Source organism: Hoplias malabaricus, chromosome 7, assembly GCF_029633855.1.
Source record: "Hoplias malabaricus isolate fHopMal1 chromosome 7, fHopMal1.hap1, whole genome shotgun sequence".
NCBI lineage: Eukaryota > Metazoa > Chordata > Actinopteri > Characiformes > Erythrinidae > Hoplias > Hoplias malabaricus.
This window is the reverse complement of record NC_089806.1, coordinates 24,666,454-24,683,325: the sequence shown is the minus strand read 5'-3', so window position 1 is coordinate 24,683,325 and position 16,872 is coordinate 24,666,454. Positions and strand designations below refer to the sequence as shown.

The following is a 16,872-nucleotide window of genomic DNA, read 5'->3' as shown; positions in this document are numbered from 1 at the left end:
CACTGCTACAAAGTCTAATGCTGAGAAGCCCTTCATACTCTTCTAGCTTATGTTTGACAGTGGATACTGTCTGAGATGTTATAAATGTGGAGACCTATCACTGGTTAAAATATGAATGTGAAAACTTGGAACTCACAACATGGTGTCTGTTTATGGATAAGGTCCAGCCCTTTGCATCAGTGATTTAAAATATGGGTTTGAAATATTAATGTGACTTTCAGGTTTGAGTATTTTGGTCTCTCTCTATTCAAAGATACAAACGTGCACTGTTGTAAGACCTGAAATAACTGTCAGGAGGCCTTGCCTGGATTGACAGACTTCCCTATAAAAATGTATAAAACACATGTTTATGGTTAGGTTCTGCTTACATATGACTGGTTAGTCACTAATAAGGAGTGTCTTCTAAGCTTTGAACTCTATTAGCAAGCCTTATCAGAGTCCCAAATGTGTAATTCTTTTCATAATTGTTGTCCACTGGTAGCTGTAATGTGGTCTGTGTTTTCAACCTAATGTTTTTAAAGACCTTACCTGTTGACCCTAGCCTGTGTTAAAGGATGCCTGTGTTAAACTCCTGTGCCTGTGCCATGATACCATTGCTTTTTATGGGGAATACCTCAAAATACAGACTGTGCAATTACATCCAAGCACTTATATGCTGTATAACCCCCAGGAAGCCACTAGGATTTATGGCTTCCTTTTTTCAAAAAATACCAAAAATGCATTTTAAGGAGGACTGTAGTCACTGCCAATTCCAGCCCATGGCTTCGTCCCGAGATGTGTGAAGCACAGCTAATGTAGTGTCACTGGACAGTTCCAAATTCTTGAAAGAGAACATTACATGCCAATTCAGATACACTCAAATACTCATTTACATTTATTTAATGATGTTGTGTGTCAGATTTAATATAATAGGTGCAATTAAAAAAAGCGTGTGTAATACTGAATCAAAAATGCATCCCCACCTTTTCAGCACTGGCTAATGAACTGGAAACCAAGCCCAAAGGTGTTTCTTAAGTTTCACAAGTATTATGATTCCAGCTATTCACAGTATATCCACTAGTTTCACTAGACTATCTGTGAACTATTCTAGATCTAGGCTTTCTCTCTCTTGCTCGCTTTCTGATCAGACTGAGCCTTATGCCAGTCCCATCTGCATTATTAAAGGAACATATGCTGTAGCTATGCTGTACCCAGGCTGTCACCCAGTGACACACTCAATGACACGCACACAAGCACACACACGCCCGCACACACACACACACACACACACACACACACACACACACACACACACACAGTCTTTGTCTTTTGAATCTATCATTTCAATTGACATAAAAAAAAAATACTGTTACAAACACTTTAATTAAACTGCCGCACAATCTAAAACAAAGTCACCCCTGTGCTCGCTAATCAATTAAACCCTAACCATGAGTCTTTTAGAACTTCAAAAATAAACAGAAAATCTTGGCCCAAACTTGCATACGGCTATAGAGTAACATATTGGCTTTAGGTGGGTGCACATGGTGTGTGTGTGCATATTAAAAAAAAACAACATGTTGTATTGTTTAAAACCAGGGGTAATACAAGTATAGTTAGGCTTACGATTATTGTTAGTCTAAGGAAATATGTGTGTGTGTGTGTGTGTGTAAAAGGAAAAAAAAAACACACACACACAAACACACACACATAATTCCTTAGACTAACAATAATCGTAAGCCTAACTATACTTGTATTACCCCTGGTTTTAAACAATACAACATGTTGTTTTTTTACTGTGAACATTGCAAAGTCAGGAGCATTTTGTTGATCCTGATGTTGTAGCCCTGACTTTTTCCCTTGCTCCCCTACATAATTAGAACACTTTTCTTAAAACAAATAAAACATACAGAACACACACACACAAACAAACACACACACACACACACACACACACACACACACAAACAAACTCACAGACATACACACACACACACACACACACACACACACACACACACACACACACACACACACACACACACTCACCCTCTTGTGGTATGTTGGCATTTCTGAAGTTGTCCCTCTCCTCTGAGCCATCATTGGCTACAGCTGTGCCGCTCTTGGTGCGTCTGAGGACGCTGAACGCTCGGTTCAAGCGCCGGAAAGAGCGGCTCCGCACTGAAGAGCGGTCAAAGTTGCGGACTGTATGGGACAGAGATGGAGAGAGAGAGGGCAGTGAGAGAAGGGCCTGCCTGAACATGCCTGGACTTGTCCAGCTGTAAACCCAGAGTAGCCAATCAGCTGCCTGCAGACAAACATGGCCCACCTAATAACAGCCAATCACAAGCCAGGAAATATCACTAGCAGACAAGGTCATCAGTGCTCATCACTTTACTACAGACTGGACTCAGCTCTGCTACCAACTCGTTCTGACACTGTCTGCCCTGTGGAGGGGCTACATCATTTAATTTCTTTTTGATCTGATACAGAATGAAGTAAAATCGAAGGGTATTCCGATACCAGAACCAGGACTGAAATTTTAAACATCTTCTCATCTCATTCCTTTTTCCTCTTCGGTCAGTGTAGCACTGGCAAGAGTGGAAGCAAATAAACCCAGGCATCATTGACCCTAGCGGATTCCTTCAGCTTGTCCAGTTGCCAGGGCCAGGCAAGGAATATAAACCCTCTAGAGGGTCCCGGGTCTACATAAAAGGGGGAAATGATTTCTAACGTGAAAAAAAAAACTACTCTGGCATTACTCCTAACAAAGCGACTCAATCTAAGCCCGTTTCTATTCACTGATATATTACTGTGAATCGTGAATGTTAATATTTCACACTGCTTGTGTGTGATATTTTTATGTAAGAATGGTATATGTATAATTATCAATACTACAATTACCGAGGGGTATCTCTGGCCATGTGTTTGGATTTTTGGGAGTGTATGTGTTTAATTAGACATTAGTGAGAATAGCTTCAGAGAAACAGTTCTACACTGCTACTAATCTACATTTTTGGGATGTAGCAGCTTTCATCATTTGATATTTGTTTATTCAGAATAAGCTAAGATATTACACAGAAAACTGTTTTAATCTTGTTACCTCCTTGCTGTAAAGCCAACACACAACAGCACTCATACCTTTCAATCGTCTGAATCCATTTTAGGGCCAATTATTTGCAAGATGTTCTTTTAAAAAATGTTGTGGATGTGGACTAAATGTTTTGTATGATATTTATTTTCTTAATAAAAATGGATGATAACTTCTGAGAAGAGTTTCTAGTGATGCTTTATCCACTATTTTACCCTCTCACTCTCTTTCTCTCTCTCTGATGCATGATGTGTAGGGCTCTGACAGTAGCACTACCTCTAAAAGCCCAGTCTAGGGCAGGGGCAGACAGCTCAGTACACCACAGTGCAATGCAGTATTGCCCCTCAAAGTCTAAAGTGCTGCAGCAGCACCATTTCCTGTTCCAAACTGCAGGGGGGAGGCAAACAGCACAACACACCCAGCCTAACACACAGGTCAACAAGAGGAGAACACAGGCCTAATGAAGTTTTCATAAAGCCAATCTGCCTCTTTCTCTCTCTCTCTCTCTCTCTCTCTCTCTCTCTCTCTCTCTCCCTCTCTCTCTCTCTCTCTTTCATATCCTGTCACCCTCTCTTTAATTTGCTCAGTGTCTATTCCCTCTGTCTATCTACATCTCTCTCTCTCTCTCTCTCTCTCTCTCCTTCTCCCATCTGTTCACCTCTGTTCTTTCAACCCCCTCCCTCTCTCTCTGACAGAAGCTCTTGCTTTAGTTGTGATAAATCTTGTGAGCGCTGGTGAAGGAAGATCCTTGCGGGCCGGAGGGTGGAGTGAAGGAGAGTTTGATTTTAGCAGAAAATGATATATGTGGGTCACAATGGATGACTTTACACAAATGATAAAGAAAACAAGGGCAGCGTGGGAGTGTGTGCGATTGGGTGGGCTGCATCAGCATGCTTCCCTATATAAGTGTACACTGATGGGCAAATACAAACACAAACCCATGCACATACTCTACACTGTTTGTCAAAAGTCTGGGAGCACTGCCTTCCTTTTTTCCATTTTATTACTATCATTTCAAAGAATTTCCAGTATTTCTGAAATATATTACCCTAAAGATGTAAACAAATCATTCAGAGGAATTTAATGCAAAATGCTAGAGAAGCTCCTGAAGTGAGAATTTTTCACAATGGTGCTGCCCGCAAACAGAAGCCTGAAGTATTTTAGTACTTTCTGAAGGAGGGTAGAAAACAAACCCCACCCTACTTGATTTCAGGACAGTGCTGTAAATATGATTTACACTCCACAACTGTAGGAGGAGGCCAGGGGCAAAAATACCAAATTTTACCTAGTGTCCATTTAATGCTAGGACACAATGTTATTTCATAAAATAGAATATTTCTGCCTGATACATCTGATATTGTTTAAGAATAGTTCTAAGTTGAAGCAATGGGGATAGTCCTAAGACATTAAAAAGTTAATATATTAATTGACAGCAAACTAACAAGAGATGATGATGATATTAAATTTACAGATAACCAATAAGCTACTGTTTGACAGACAGTGAATTTGCACTGACACACATGAAACCAAACACACACATGGCTGGTCTGTTCACTCACACTCACTCTTCTTGGAGTTGCAGCGTGCTGCCAAACTGCTGGTGCTTCCTGATTGGCTGGTGTCCTCCATGCTGGGCTCATAGGCGGGGTTAACGAGGCCGGGTTCATCAGAGAGCAGGGCCACAGCGCTGGACGCAGCGCTATCACCGGACAGAGTTGCCACAGCCAGCTCCGAAGTGCTGTCAGTGCAGTCGCCCTCTTGAGAGCGACGCTTCCTCTCAGTTGACAGGCCATAGTGTGATGCTCCTTTACACCTGCACACAGATACACACACACACTCCGCTTAGAAAAGCAACTTAACATATTTTGAAAACATCTAAATAACTTGTAGGAAAATTCTGCCATTTTACCTTTTGGTAAATGTAGTCAATTAACCAAGAATAGATAGGAAGCAGAACTTTACTTAATTTGTTAAAGAACCATGATGTAGTTTAAAGTTGCTGATAAATATGGAAACGAATAAAGATTTGGTTAGCACTGAGAAAACTGCATGAGAATATATGTTACTGTACTGTGCGGTAATATTTGATACATTCCCTGCATGGTTGCCAAAGCCACCACTGTACAGCAAAACCATCTAAAAGACATTGTTTACATTTCAAAGAGTCACATTCAGATGCTAAACACAATACTAGCATCATGGAACAGGAGATTTGTTCAGTCATAACATTCTTTCATCAGCTTTTCTTTCCAGTTATGTGGGCAGTCTGACATAAGAAAAACTTGGGTTGACTTCAGCAACTATGTTTACAAGGGAGGTACACTGTAAGCCCGGATTTTATATCTACTTAAATAATGTATGTACACTGAACTAAACAGTTTTATTGCATTACTATCAAATGTAAGTATATTAGTACACATTTAAATCTATTAACAGGTTTAAGTTTATTGAACTAAAAATTGTATGTTATTAATTGATTCATTTTAAAGCTTAAACTTAAAGTAATTTAACAGAAAACTGGTGACTTTTATGTGAAACTCTGCCATTTTGATTTTTCAGCTTGCTTTTGGTGCATCAGGCCAGAGACGTTATCAGGCAAGTTGTATTTTTAGTGAGTTTTAACCAGTGTGACCGGTGTTGTGTGCAAATTAAAAAGTGTGCAAGCAATATGATTTCTTGTGATGAATACATATGGTGTATGTATCATGTAAAGAGGAAAAATCATGTAATTTGATTTTGTGTACACTATTCTTCTACAGATAAATATAAACTAAATCTAAATCTGATTCTTATCTGGGCTTACAGTGTATTAGCTTGAAGAATTAGCCTTTTAGCTCTGCATCATTGTAAAAAGAAGCATGCCCTAGCTGGAATTTGCAGATATTTTATTAAACTGTGATTACATCTTGATCATTCCCATCTCTTACTAACATTACAGAAGTAAACATATTCAACAAGAGGTCTAATAAGAGAAGCAAATTAGCTTTAGTTGAAATTATAACAATAACTTCAAAACAGTGAGGTAACTACCCTGACAGCAAGGAGATGGTGGACCATGGTTGGTCCAGTGAGGGCAAAGTTTTGCACAGCGTTGGCCCACTGGCATTTTGCACAACGTTTTTGGGGCGGACCACCGGTGATTAAATAGAATTTTAGACAAAATGCCACATTTTGGCATGTTTCCACTCACAAGTCTAATTTAATAATTTTTCATTCATTATGTTCTTTTTGTTACTCTTTATAAATTAGATTTGTATATAATTTTAATACAGGAGAATGTCAACATTTCAGTATAATAATCTTATATCAGGAATGCTCATTATTATACCTCTTATAGTTGTTGGTAATATTTGTATTAGTGTGTTTTCCAGAATAAAAGTCTCTGTGAGTTTAAAATCTGTTTGAGGAGATTATAAATGAGTTATATACTGTACAGGACAGTAATCTGAGTGGTCCGATGTTGGACCAGCAGTGGGCTACAGTCAGTGGTGTGCCAGCCTTTTTTTATGCCAGTCAACCGATATATGCTCGCTGTCTGGGTAGCATGCTAAATAATGGCCAGAACAAACAAACCAAAATTAAATAAAAACCAAAATATCATCTGATTCTGCCACATGCTGCCAATGGCAGTAATGAGACTGTGTGTATTCACTGTTCATTCAGCTCCCTCATTTGTTCATGTGTTTACAAAGGACTCGTGCAGCTGACAAATTAGAAAGCACTGTCGCAAGAGACACTCAGATTGGAACTGAAGGCGAATAAACAGGATTCGCTCCACAGATCAGAGGTTTCACACACATACTAATACACACAGGTACACACACACACACAAACACACAAACACACACACACACTCGCACACACACATGCACACACACACGCACACAGAATGAATATTAATTCAGCCTTGGCATTTAAGTATATTTCCAATTATGCTCTATTACCATCACACAAATGATCATTCCTATAAGGCACACACACACACACACACACACACACACACACACAAACACGTTGCCTGAGTGATGCACACAAACACAGACTCCCAAACTCACACAACCCAACAACTGTGAAAGTATCTTTAAATGTTTATAGAGGAACCTAATGACAAAGCCACAAAGTTTACTACAGACACACTAATGGTTATGAGTGTGTTGATGCAAGCAAATTGCTTCTGAACCCTGTGTGTATATGTATGAGTTTGACTTGTGGGTGCTTTAATTTAGATTCTTGTTGTGAAAAACTGGGCACAATAATTCATTCAGTCATATTCTGTAACCTTTTTACCCCGTTCAGAGTCTGGAGCCTACTCAGAATCAATGAGCACAAGGCACAATATAATTAATAATCTAATGTTATTAATAAACTATCAGAAATATTATTAGCTATTTTTTGTAGTAAAATGATTTATTGCTGATTTAAAGTTCTCATTAACTTCAGTGTAAACGCTGTGGAACTTCCATTTCCAACATCTCCCTGCACAAGAAATGTGGCTTGGTTGTTCACTTTTTGACAGAAATAATAAACCATATAAATTTGAACAATCACAACAAACTGCACAGGCACAGCAGAGCAAATGCTATCACCCGTGTAACAGAATAAAATCCTAGTCTCATGCTTTTTATTTTTCTTGACTCAACTTCGTAACTCAGTTTACTGAGCTACCAGAAAAAGGAGACTGATCTTCTGCAGAGAGTTTACATGCAGGCAAGAATATATCACACCATTTCTGACATCACTGCACTGCCTCCAGTCTCCTTTATAATCGATTTTAAAGTACTGCTATTAGCGTTTAAGGCACTACATGGATAAGCACGGTCATATATCATTGTATGTGTCTATGCACCCCAAGTACTTATCTGATATTCTACACTACTGGCTTGACCAAGCAACAAAAAAAATGAAATAATAAAAAACAATTATTTTTTTGAAATATGCTTTTAACAATTCTGTTGGACAGTGAGTGTAAAAACAAGGATGTGATATGAAGGACAGCTTAACTTTTCTAATCAAAATGTGCAAATTCACATAGTCTTGTTCGAACAACACCATGCAATACCCCACCTGGAAATCTTGAGTTACCTGCTTTGTAGTTGTGAAACTAAAGCAGACAAACTGCAGTGTTTGAAAGACTGACAGAGATTAAAGTAGATACAAGTGCTCTTCCAGAGCCCTCAGTTTTGCTCATGTACCACGACAGCCTGCCTGCTGTAGAATATAGATCCAAACACAGTGCCAACTCCAATCAGCCACAGGTGTGTGGGCCACACATCACAGTCACACAAAGAGATATGGATGGATGGATGACTCGATTGTTGCAGACAAAAGTGAATTGCCCTCAGAGACTTTGAGCACGGCTCAGGGGACTGAGTCTGAAACCAAACGCCATTCTGTCTCACTTTTCACAGCAGGCTACACCTTCATGGACCAGTGCAAAGTGTGTATGTGTGTGCGTGTCATAGAGAGAGAGAGAGAGAGAGAGTAGAGAAAATGAAATAGAGAGAATAAAAAAATAATAAATGGGAGGACAGTCTTAAACATAAAAGAGAGATAAACAGAGAGAAGAGAGAGAGCACAATATCCAGAACAAATGCTCACGTGTGTTCACTGAATAACAGGCCTGAATACAAAACAGGAATGTCCTTTGGTTACATTACTGTGCTTTTAAAAAGGCAATATTCACCTCAAACAAAAACTACAGAACATTCTATCAGATTAAATATATTTTAAAGATTATTACCTAATAGAAGGAATATTTTTGCCTATGCCATAAGGATGCATCTATTTCACAAAGATATTACAGAAAATACCAACATGTAACTGTATGATCACTGGATTATAAACACCTACCTTGTATCTACATTCATTGTCCATTTTATCAGCTCCACTAACCATACAGGTGCACTCTGTAGTTCTACAATTACCCATTGTAGTTTGTCTGGTTCTCTGAATATTTAGTTAACCTCCTTTTCATTCTGTTTCCTGTTCAATGATCAGGACCATCACAGAGTTTGATTTTGCTGGTGGATCATTGTCTGCACTGCAGTGACACTGACATGGTTGTTGTGTGTCGCCCTGGTACAAATATATCAGGCACAGCAGTGCGCATAGAGTTTTTGAGCAATGTGTTTACTCACTGCCCAATCCAGTCAGACACTCTTAATTTTTTGGTCCACCTTGAATAGGTAAAGTCAGAGACAGTACATCTTTTGATGCACAGTTTGTGTTGCACATCCTCTGATTCTTCATCAGTGGCGACAGGATGCTGCCAACAAGATGCTGTTAGCTGACTATTCTCAGTCCAGCAGTGACAAAGATGGGTTTAAAAACTCCAGCAGCACTACTGTGTCTGATCCATTTGTTCCAGCACAAGACACATAACCCACATACATCACAGTAACTGCTGCTCTGGGAAAGACCTACAAGGAAAATACAGACCTGCAGTGGTGGGCCTGTATACAAAGAAACAGGTAGACTACAATCTGTTGTTGTAGAACTACAAGGTGCTCCTGTATGGGCAGTGGAGCTGATAAAATGGACGGTGAGTGTAGATATAAGGTGTTCCTAATCCAGTAATTATTCAGTGAATTCACACATAGTCGAAGTAATGAATAGTTATTGAGAGGTTTCTGTCCCTTTAAGAATATAGCCCCTGTTAAAGTTAGGTAGAAATTCATTCATTCATTCATTATCTGTAACCGCTTATCCAGTTCAGTGTCGGGTTGGGTCCAGAGCCTACCTGGAATCAGTGGGCGCAAGGCGGGAATACACCCTGGAGGGGGCATTAGGTAGAAATGTACTTGTGAAATGTGCTTTCAACCATCAAGTTAGATCTACTTAAACATAACTGGCTGTGTTGGTCTTATTAGCCAGTCATGGCTCTTTAAGGGTGGGACAGACTAAGCTTTGAATAATGTTTACAAACAGTTAGTAGCTGGAAATATATATCACTTCCTTTTTCCACCATTTCACATATCATAGAGAAGTAAATGCTGTGCTATTTGACTGTATTTGACCCAGGACAATGTTATAGTGTGAAGGGAAAATGGGATTACATTTCTGAATAGCATTCACTTTAAAAAATATGTAGTGTAATGATTGTTTTGGTTTGGTTGATTTTAATCTAGGACCGTAATATGCTTCTATGTGGCAGGAGGTATAATAGCCCTGCTTTCACTTATTAGTATGAACATGCATTGTTACAAACATTATAAAAAAATAAAAAATAAAAAACTACAGTAGGCTTAATACTTTAATAAAATCTTGTTTTTATAGCTATAAGTACTGAGAACTGTGCTCTCAACAAAATATATTTTTGTCTCTCTTTTTCCCTCCCACTGATGCACCTGGCCTAAAATACAGCTGTGACTGTGGAAAAGCTTAAATGTACTTGAGTATGCAAGTTAAAGGACTTTTTCCTTTGCTACTAATTCACTTCTGTAAACTTCAGTTTTACAGAGCGCTCTTGTTCGGACACTTAGTTGAATCCTCTAAAAAAATTTTCCTCACTTTATCCCAGTTAAAACTTTGAAACCAGCGTAATGAGAATTACGATGGGTGTGTTTTTAGGAGACTGAGCTTCACTGAGCTTTGTGTGTGATAAATTGAGGGCACGTTTTAAGCTGACACTTTGCACAGTGCAGTGTTTCTAGGACAGGGAGCATCTCTATACATAGACATTACACATTGTTCTTGGGTGACAGTGCTATATTAAGAAACCATCTCAGATAGTTATTGATTATGAATACGCTTTGAATATAAAGCTACAATCAGGTTTTTAAATTCTAATAAATGGCTTAGTTACATAGCATGACCAAATGTGGTGGATCAAATTAAATTCAGCATCAGTTGTGGCCACAAAAAAAAAAAAATTCCAAACTGCTGACTGTTATGACATAAATGTACAGAAACCTGATAGTCTCTGAATGAGCAACACACTGTGTCAGACTGGCTGTACAGGTTAATGGGTCCCTCTGGAGATGTTTGGAGTGAAAATAGCTGATGGAATGCAAAGGAAACTAATGCTAATAGTGCTAACAGAGCTCTTTTAACCAGTATACAGTGTACTATTACTGTCATTTAAATTATGATTATATGTCATGATGTACAGACAAATAAATAAAGTCCAGTATCACTCAAAATGTGTTAACAATGAAAGCTAAGCGGTTTTTCAATTTTTAAGTTATGTTTTTGGAGATACATGTTTTTTTTTCTTTCTCCCCCCCCTCCTCCGCCATCGGGTTACTTAGTGTACCTGCCACCCACAGTTAACTCCGCATCTATTACAACTTGGCAAAATAGGAGGGTCGATTTGTATGGAATTAACCTCGTGCACTAGGCTTGTATGCTTCTCATATTTATGAGCATGGCATTGGAGGGTGTCATCAGGCTTAGGTAATGGAGAGCAGAATGGGACCTGTCATTGAACACTAACAGAATTATTAATTTATTTGGACAATGTAGAAAATTGTGTTTAAACTGAGGGTGTAATTACACGTTAAGCCTTATATCCTGGCTGTGTCAGTTATAATTTTGCCAGGAAATGTTATGATTAGTTCTCAGAATAGTGCAATTTCACTATTTAAAAAAATATATATATATATAAAATATCTGTAGAAATCACTGCAGCTACTGGTGCACTGGGGAAATAGAAAGTGCCCAGAATAATAATAAAAAAATACTCATACCATAAGGTTCCAGAACAGTCAACACTACTGCATTTAGCATTTACATTCATAAAGCAAAATTACTGTACAATTATCTTACATAGTGCACAACAGTCTGCACACGACAGCTGCACACTAATAGCAATCTCATTGCACGTAATAAGGCAATTACGGCTCTAAAACATGTTATTTGACACATAACACCAGAAGGAGGTCCAGGGAAAACGCAAGAGAGAGAGGGGCAGACAGGCACAATGGTCTCATCTGTTCTTTCATTAAGGAGCTTAGGCTGTTGTTAATTAAAATCGGCTTTCCCGCTTAGAGATAAAGAAGCAAGCTGATGTCTGAACCTTTCAGCAATGTCTACCACTCTTCACAATCAGCCGACATCATGATCTTTACCTGTCTGGCCGAGTCAGCATGCACTCCCAACACTGCTCACACGGCTAAACCACACCAGCATGGCCGCGAGTAGCCAAATCAGGTCTTACTGTTCTTCTGCGTAGTGAAGATGTGAGGAATAAATGGTCAGAGCTGGCAACACCAGAGCTTTAGTAAAGACAGTCAAACCAGTGACTTCTTGATTTTAATTAATATGACATTTGTATTTGTATTTTTGTGAATTTTATGACAAATTGTTTTGAATGGGTATGTACTGTTTGAAACATAAACTGCTATAAGATTGGGACTCTTGGCAACTACACATTAGCCTAAGGTCACTATGCCCAAGGCTAAGCGTTAGCAAAAGGGCTGTAAAGCCCCCTTACCATTGATTTGTGAAGCAGTGGAACTGCATTTTCTGGAGTGATGAGGTGGATTGATGTCTGTGATCCAGAACTAATCTTCCAATAGCTTTACCTGATCTCACACATGTCTGTGAGGCTGAAAGCTATCACATTCTCAAAGCGATGTTCTTACACCTATTGTACAGGTTGCCTTGAAGGGTGGATGCTGTTGCTGGAGGGCAGGGGGAGGTGGGGTTAACTCCCTGTCAGTGCCCTTGATTTCAGAGCAAACATATCTTGAGCACATGCACTGTGTATTACTGTCCATTTATAAAACAGTCCTGTTTTCTTATACAAAGCTGCCACTTAACATTTGTCCTGCAGTGTGTGTATATAATGATGTTATACAACTGGATGTGTGTCATTAGTCCAGATGTCAAACACACATGTTTACACATGTGCACATATACTGTAGTCTTTCTATTTGTCTGTCTCTCAGTTATACACACACACACACACACACACACACACACACAGAGCCATATGGGTGTACAGCAGGGCACAGAGCCACACTGAGAGAGATTAAAACACACATGCACTGTTCCATTCCTCTCTCTTCATGTTGCAATCCCTCCATCTTTCTTTCATCTCCCTCCCCCACACCCTCCATCCTTGATTCCACACCCCCCCCCACCGTGTCCATAATGCTACTCTGTCCATCCTTTATTTATTCTCCAGCATCCCATCCACCTCTTTCTGTGGGTGAATACACTCTTCTTTTTTTTCCCTTCTCCATCACTCGATCAGCTCCAGTGCCTTACATCTCCAACCTGTCTCTTCCTCCTCCCTCTCTCTGATACTTTCTGTACAGATAGAAAATAGACTTAAGATGTTCTATATCTGCAGTATGACGTGCTTGTTTTTATGTGATCACATACTCCTTTTAAGACTATTCTTCTTGTCCATATTTATCACTTTGACCATTTTGTATATGAGCACCGGTACACTACACGGTATTTAAACAAGGGCACAGTTTATTATATTTAAATTAGTCAATGTCAGTGCTTTTGTTTATCTGAACATTATAATTATAAAAATAGGATTTAAACATGGCAACAGTGCAATAGCATGTAGCTACTGGGCAGAAAAGGATAGGGGAGAGAACAAACAATGATTATTTTTCAGCCCTGTAACAAACCTATGCTCAAACTCACACTCTGTTTAATGTGATGTTGACTGTGAATTCCCTGTTAGTTAGTAAAGGGCTTGAATTTTTTCAGTCTGATAGTTTACCCTTAGGTTCACTTCGTATGTGAAGTGATTAAATAATAATAAAAAACATTTTAAAGTAATACTGTCAGATCTATACTGTATCTGCTAATACTTAAACAGGACATCTACAATTGTAGAGAAACGTTGTTCTCCGTGGTTTGCTTACGTTCAGAAGCTAAGTATTTTAAGGTGAGTTGGCCGTCTCCTGAAATTGGAGACATTTCTAGCTTAAGTGATATGAAACAGCAAAGGTAATTTAACATTCCTCATCTATGGAGTAGGAATATAGATATAGTCTCATCTTGGTTCATGCTTTTCAAGGTATGCAGTTCTCACTGTTTTCTAAAAAAAATAAAAAAAACTCCAGATGCCTCTTCACTAGAGAGAGACGGATACTTCATATACACATTAGACAGGTTTCGAACACACAAACAGACTGGAGATTTTTCCTTACCAGTTGCTAGCCCCTCAGTCTGTTTGCATGAGTTTATGTGACATGGGTTTCTGAGGTAATTCAAACAGTGCATAAAAACTTGTAGACAAGTTAAACTTCAGCCATGTTCAAACATTCCATTACATTCTTAAAATATGCAGAGCTTCTGAATGTAAACAAACAGAGAGAGCTTTATTTCCCCACAATCATAGAGGTTCCCTTTAAATTAGAGATGGATGAGTTTAGACAAAATCACTGCTATGTTCTATATTATGATTACATTTTATTTATTTTACTTTGTCTTGTAATTTGTAACATTATATATATGTTATATATCAGAAGCATTAAACATTGTAAAGACCAGCTGGTATTTTCAAAATATTTCCTTCCAACAGCCACATTGTTGTTAGTATGTAAATAAAACCAGTTAAAGCTCTTGTTGCCACCATTGTATAACACATAAACAACAACTGACCAAATATTTTAGTACTACAACTCTAATACTATACACACAATCTGTCCCTGACACATACATGCAGGCACACACACACACATACACAAACGTCTACTACAGTCTATCCGTCAAAACAAGATTGATGGCCAATCCTCTTTTGGGTGAATGGATTATCCAAACTAACCCAAATAACATCCACACCACAATCTACCACTCAAAAACACAGAAAAGGTGGGCGTTTGTGTGTGGGGTGGGGTTCTTTTGGGAAAACGTGTCAGTCACATTGATGGTTTCTCATGTTGTGGCCTTGACCTGAACACGGGTGAGGTGCTTTTCAGTGGCCTGCCTCCACCTGCCTCACTAATCCCCAAATCCAGCCATATTTGGAAGTTCATTTTTACCCTCCAGCATCACCCTGCAGCATCTGCATCTATGAAATGTGAGATCCCAAACATACACAAACACACACACAGTGTGTGACACACTAACCTTTCCCACCCGTGAGCTTAAGGACACGGTGCTTAATCCAGGACGAAGGGGAGCCATAACCATCATTATATTAAAAAAAAATTAAATCTGACATTCAGTCCTTTTGGCACAAAGCTACAACCTCTTCCACTCAGATCTATCTAAGCTAGCCTGCTAATCCAGACCAAAAGGAGCAGTGCAGTAATCGCAGATGTGTGTACAACTCAAATCACACACACACACACAGACGAGGACAGCAGTGTAATCATCATAGCTCAGTGTCGACCAGTCTCAGCATAAGGAAAGCTCTTAGCAGGGAGAGAGAGAGAGAGAGAGAGACCAACACTGCATGTGATCAGAACTCAGTGGCGCACCAAAATCACACACACACTGCAGCAGTTCTATAGGTTGAGTATTCTCAGGGCAATGACGTTATAGGCTGTAGACAGCAGTGCACTACACCATTGCACCAGCTTACTCTGTAAATCTGAGCACTGTTCACAAGCACTTTCACCAGGTGCACCAACATGTAATTAGATTTTGCACTTTTCAAAACTAACCTTGAATCCTTTTAATGGTGAGCACTGATTGGACCTTTATTTCTACATGAGCTGTTACTATGCCTTTTAAAATTGATCTATATGTAAAATACATCTGTTCTTATTGGCTACTTATATGTTTGCCTCATTAAAAAAAAAATGATAATAATAAAAAATTGAAAAAATAGCCCAAGCCCAAGCTGAAACACTCATTATAACTTTGTTCTGAACAAGTAAGTATTACCTACTGTAGGATGAGGGGCATGTAAATGGAAAGCACTGATTTTTTTTCACAAATACAGTTCATTCATGAGCTTAGCTTTCATATATGGTTCAAAAGGACTATAAAGTAAAACTGTGTGTCTAGTTTTGAATTCTAAAATGTGAAGACAGTTTGAGAAATGCTTATGTAATAATGACTTAGGACTGTTCTTAGTACATAATCACACACACATTAGAAGCATCACACAAGCACACTGAGGACTTGCATTACCTGCTGTGTATTCAATAAAGAGGACATTTATTACAGAACTGAATTAAGCTTTCTGTGATAAAAGGCATTAAAAGTAATCTCATCTGACTGTGTGTGATATCTTTTGGTGTGAGCTGCGGTGAAGAATAGTGCAGTCAGATAGTGGTGATTCTCCAATCTGTTTAATTACTGACATATTTTACCAGGGAAGAGTGTTAATGAACACACACACACACACACACACACACACACACACACACACACACACATCTCTCTCTTTAATCAGACCCAGTGTTTATCAAAGGAGGTGTCTTCCTTATCTCCTGCTAATCTGCTGATGAGTCACAGCTAGAACTGTGGGAAGTCTGGATTACGGAGCAAAAGTAGTAATCTCAGTGAGAACTAGTCTGCATGGAGTAGAGAAAAGAGAGACAAATCTCTCTTTCGATCGTCCAAACACAGTGACGCATCCCCAGCTCAGAACTAATTCAGCGGATCCGGGATTAGACGCTGAATGTAAACTGTATCCTGAGATGATGAGACATCGAGTGGGAGATACTGCAGCAAAAACATGTCAGGGACTTTCAGTAGGTCTTTCCAACTTTCCCAAAGAGCTTTTCATTCCACTGCTGAACTCTACACCCTTTGGCTTATGATGCAATAAAACTCCTTTAGTATACTTTAGTATGCTAGAAATCTTCAAGATGCTGATTACATCGATAGTAATTACATGTCTAAAAACAATAAAGTATCTGTTTGAGCAACATTTCTTTGGA

The 16,872-nt window shown here is 38.9% G+C and overlaps 1 protein-coding gene across 4 annotated transcripts in view; it reads right to left on the bottom strand.

Moving 5' to 3' along the window:
- Nucleotides 1–16,872, bottom strand: part of lnx1 (ligand of numb-protein X 1) — a 68,528-nt gene that overhangs the window by 23,732 nt on the left and 27,924 nt on the right. For 2 of the 4 annotated variants that reach the window (XM_066677675.1, XM_066677677.1), the window contains 2 exons: nucleotides 4,627–4,880; nucleotides 2,026–2,181 (listed from right to left, as the gene is read on the bottom strand). In XM_066677675.1, the coding sequence (XP_066533772.1) occupies nucleotides 2,026–2,181; nucleotides 4,627–4,880 (410 nt within the window). The remainder of the gene's footprint in view (nucleotides 1–2,025; nucleotides 2,182–4,626; nucleotides 4,881–16,872) is intronic. The other 2 variants (XM_066677676.1, XM_066677678.1) reach the window with 1 other exon arrangement.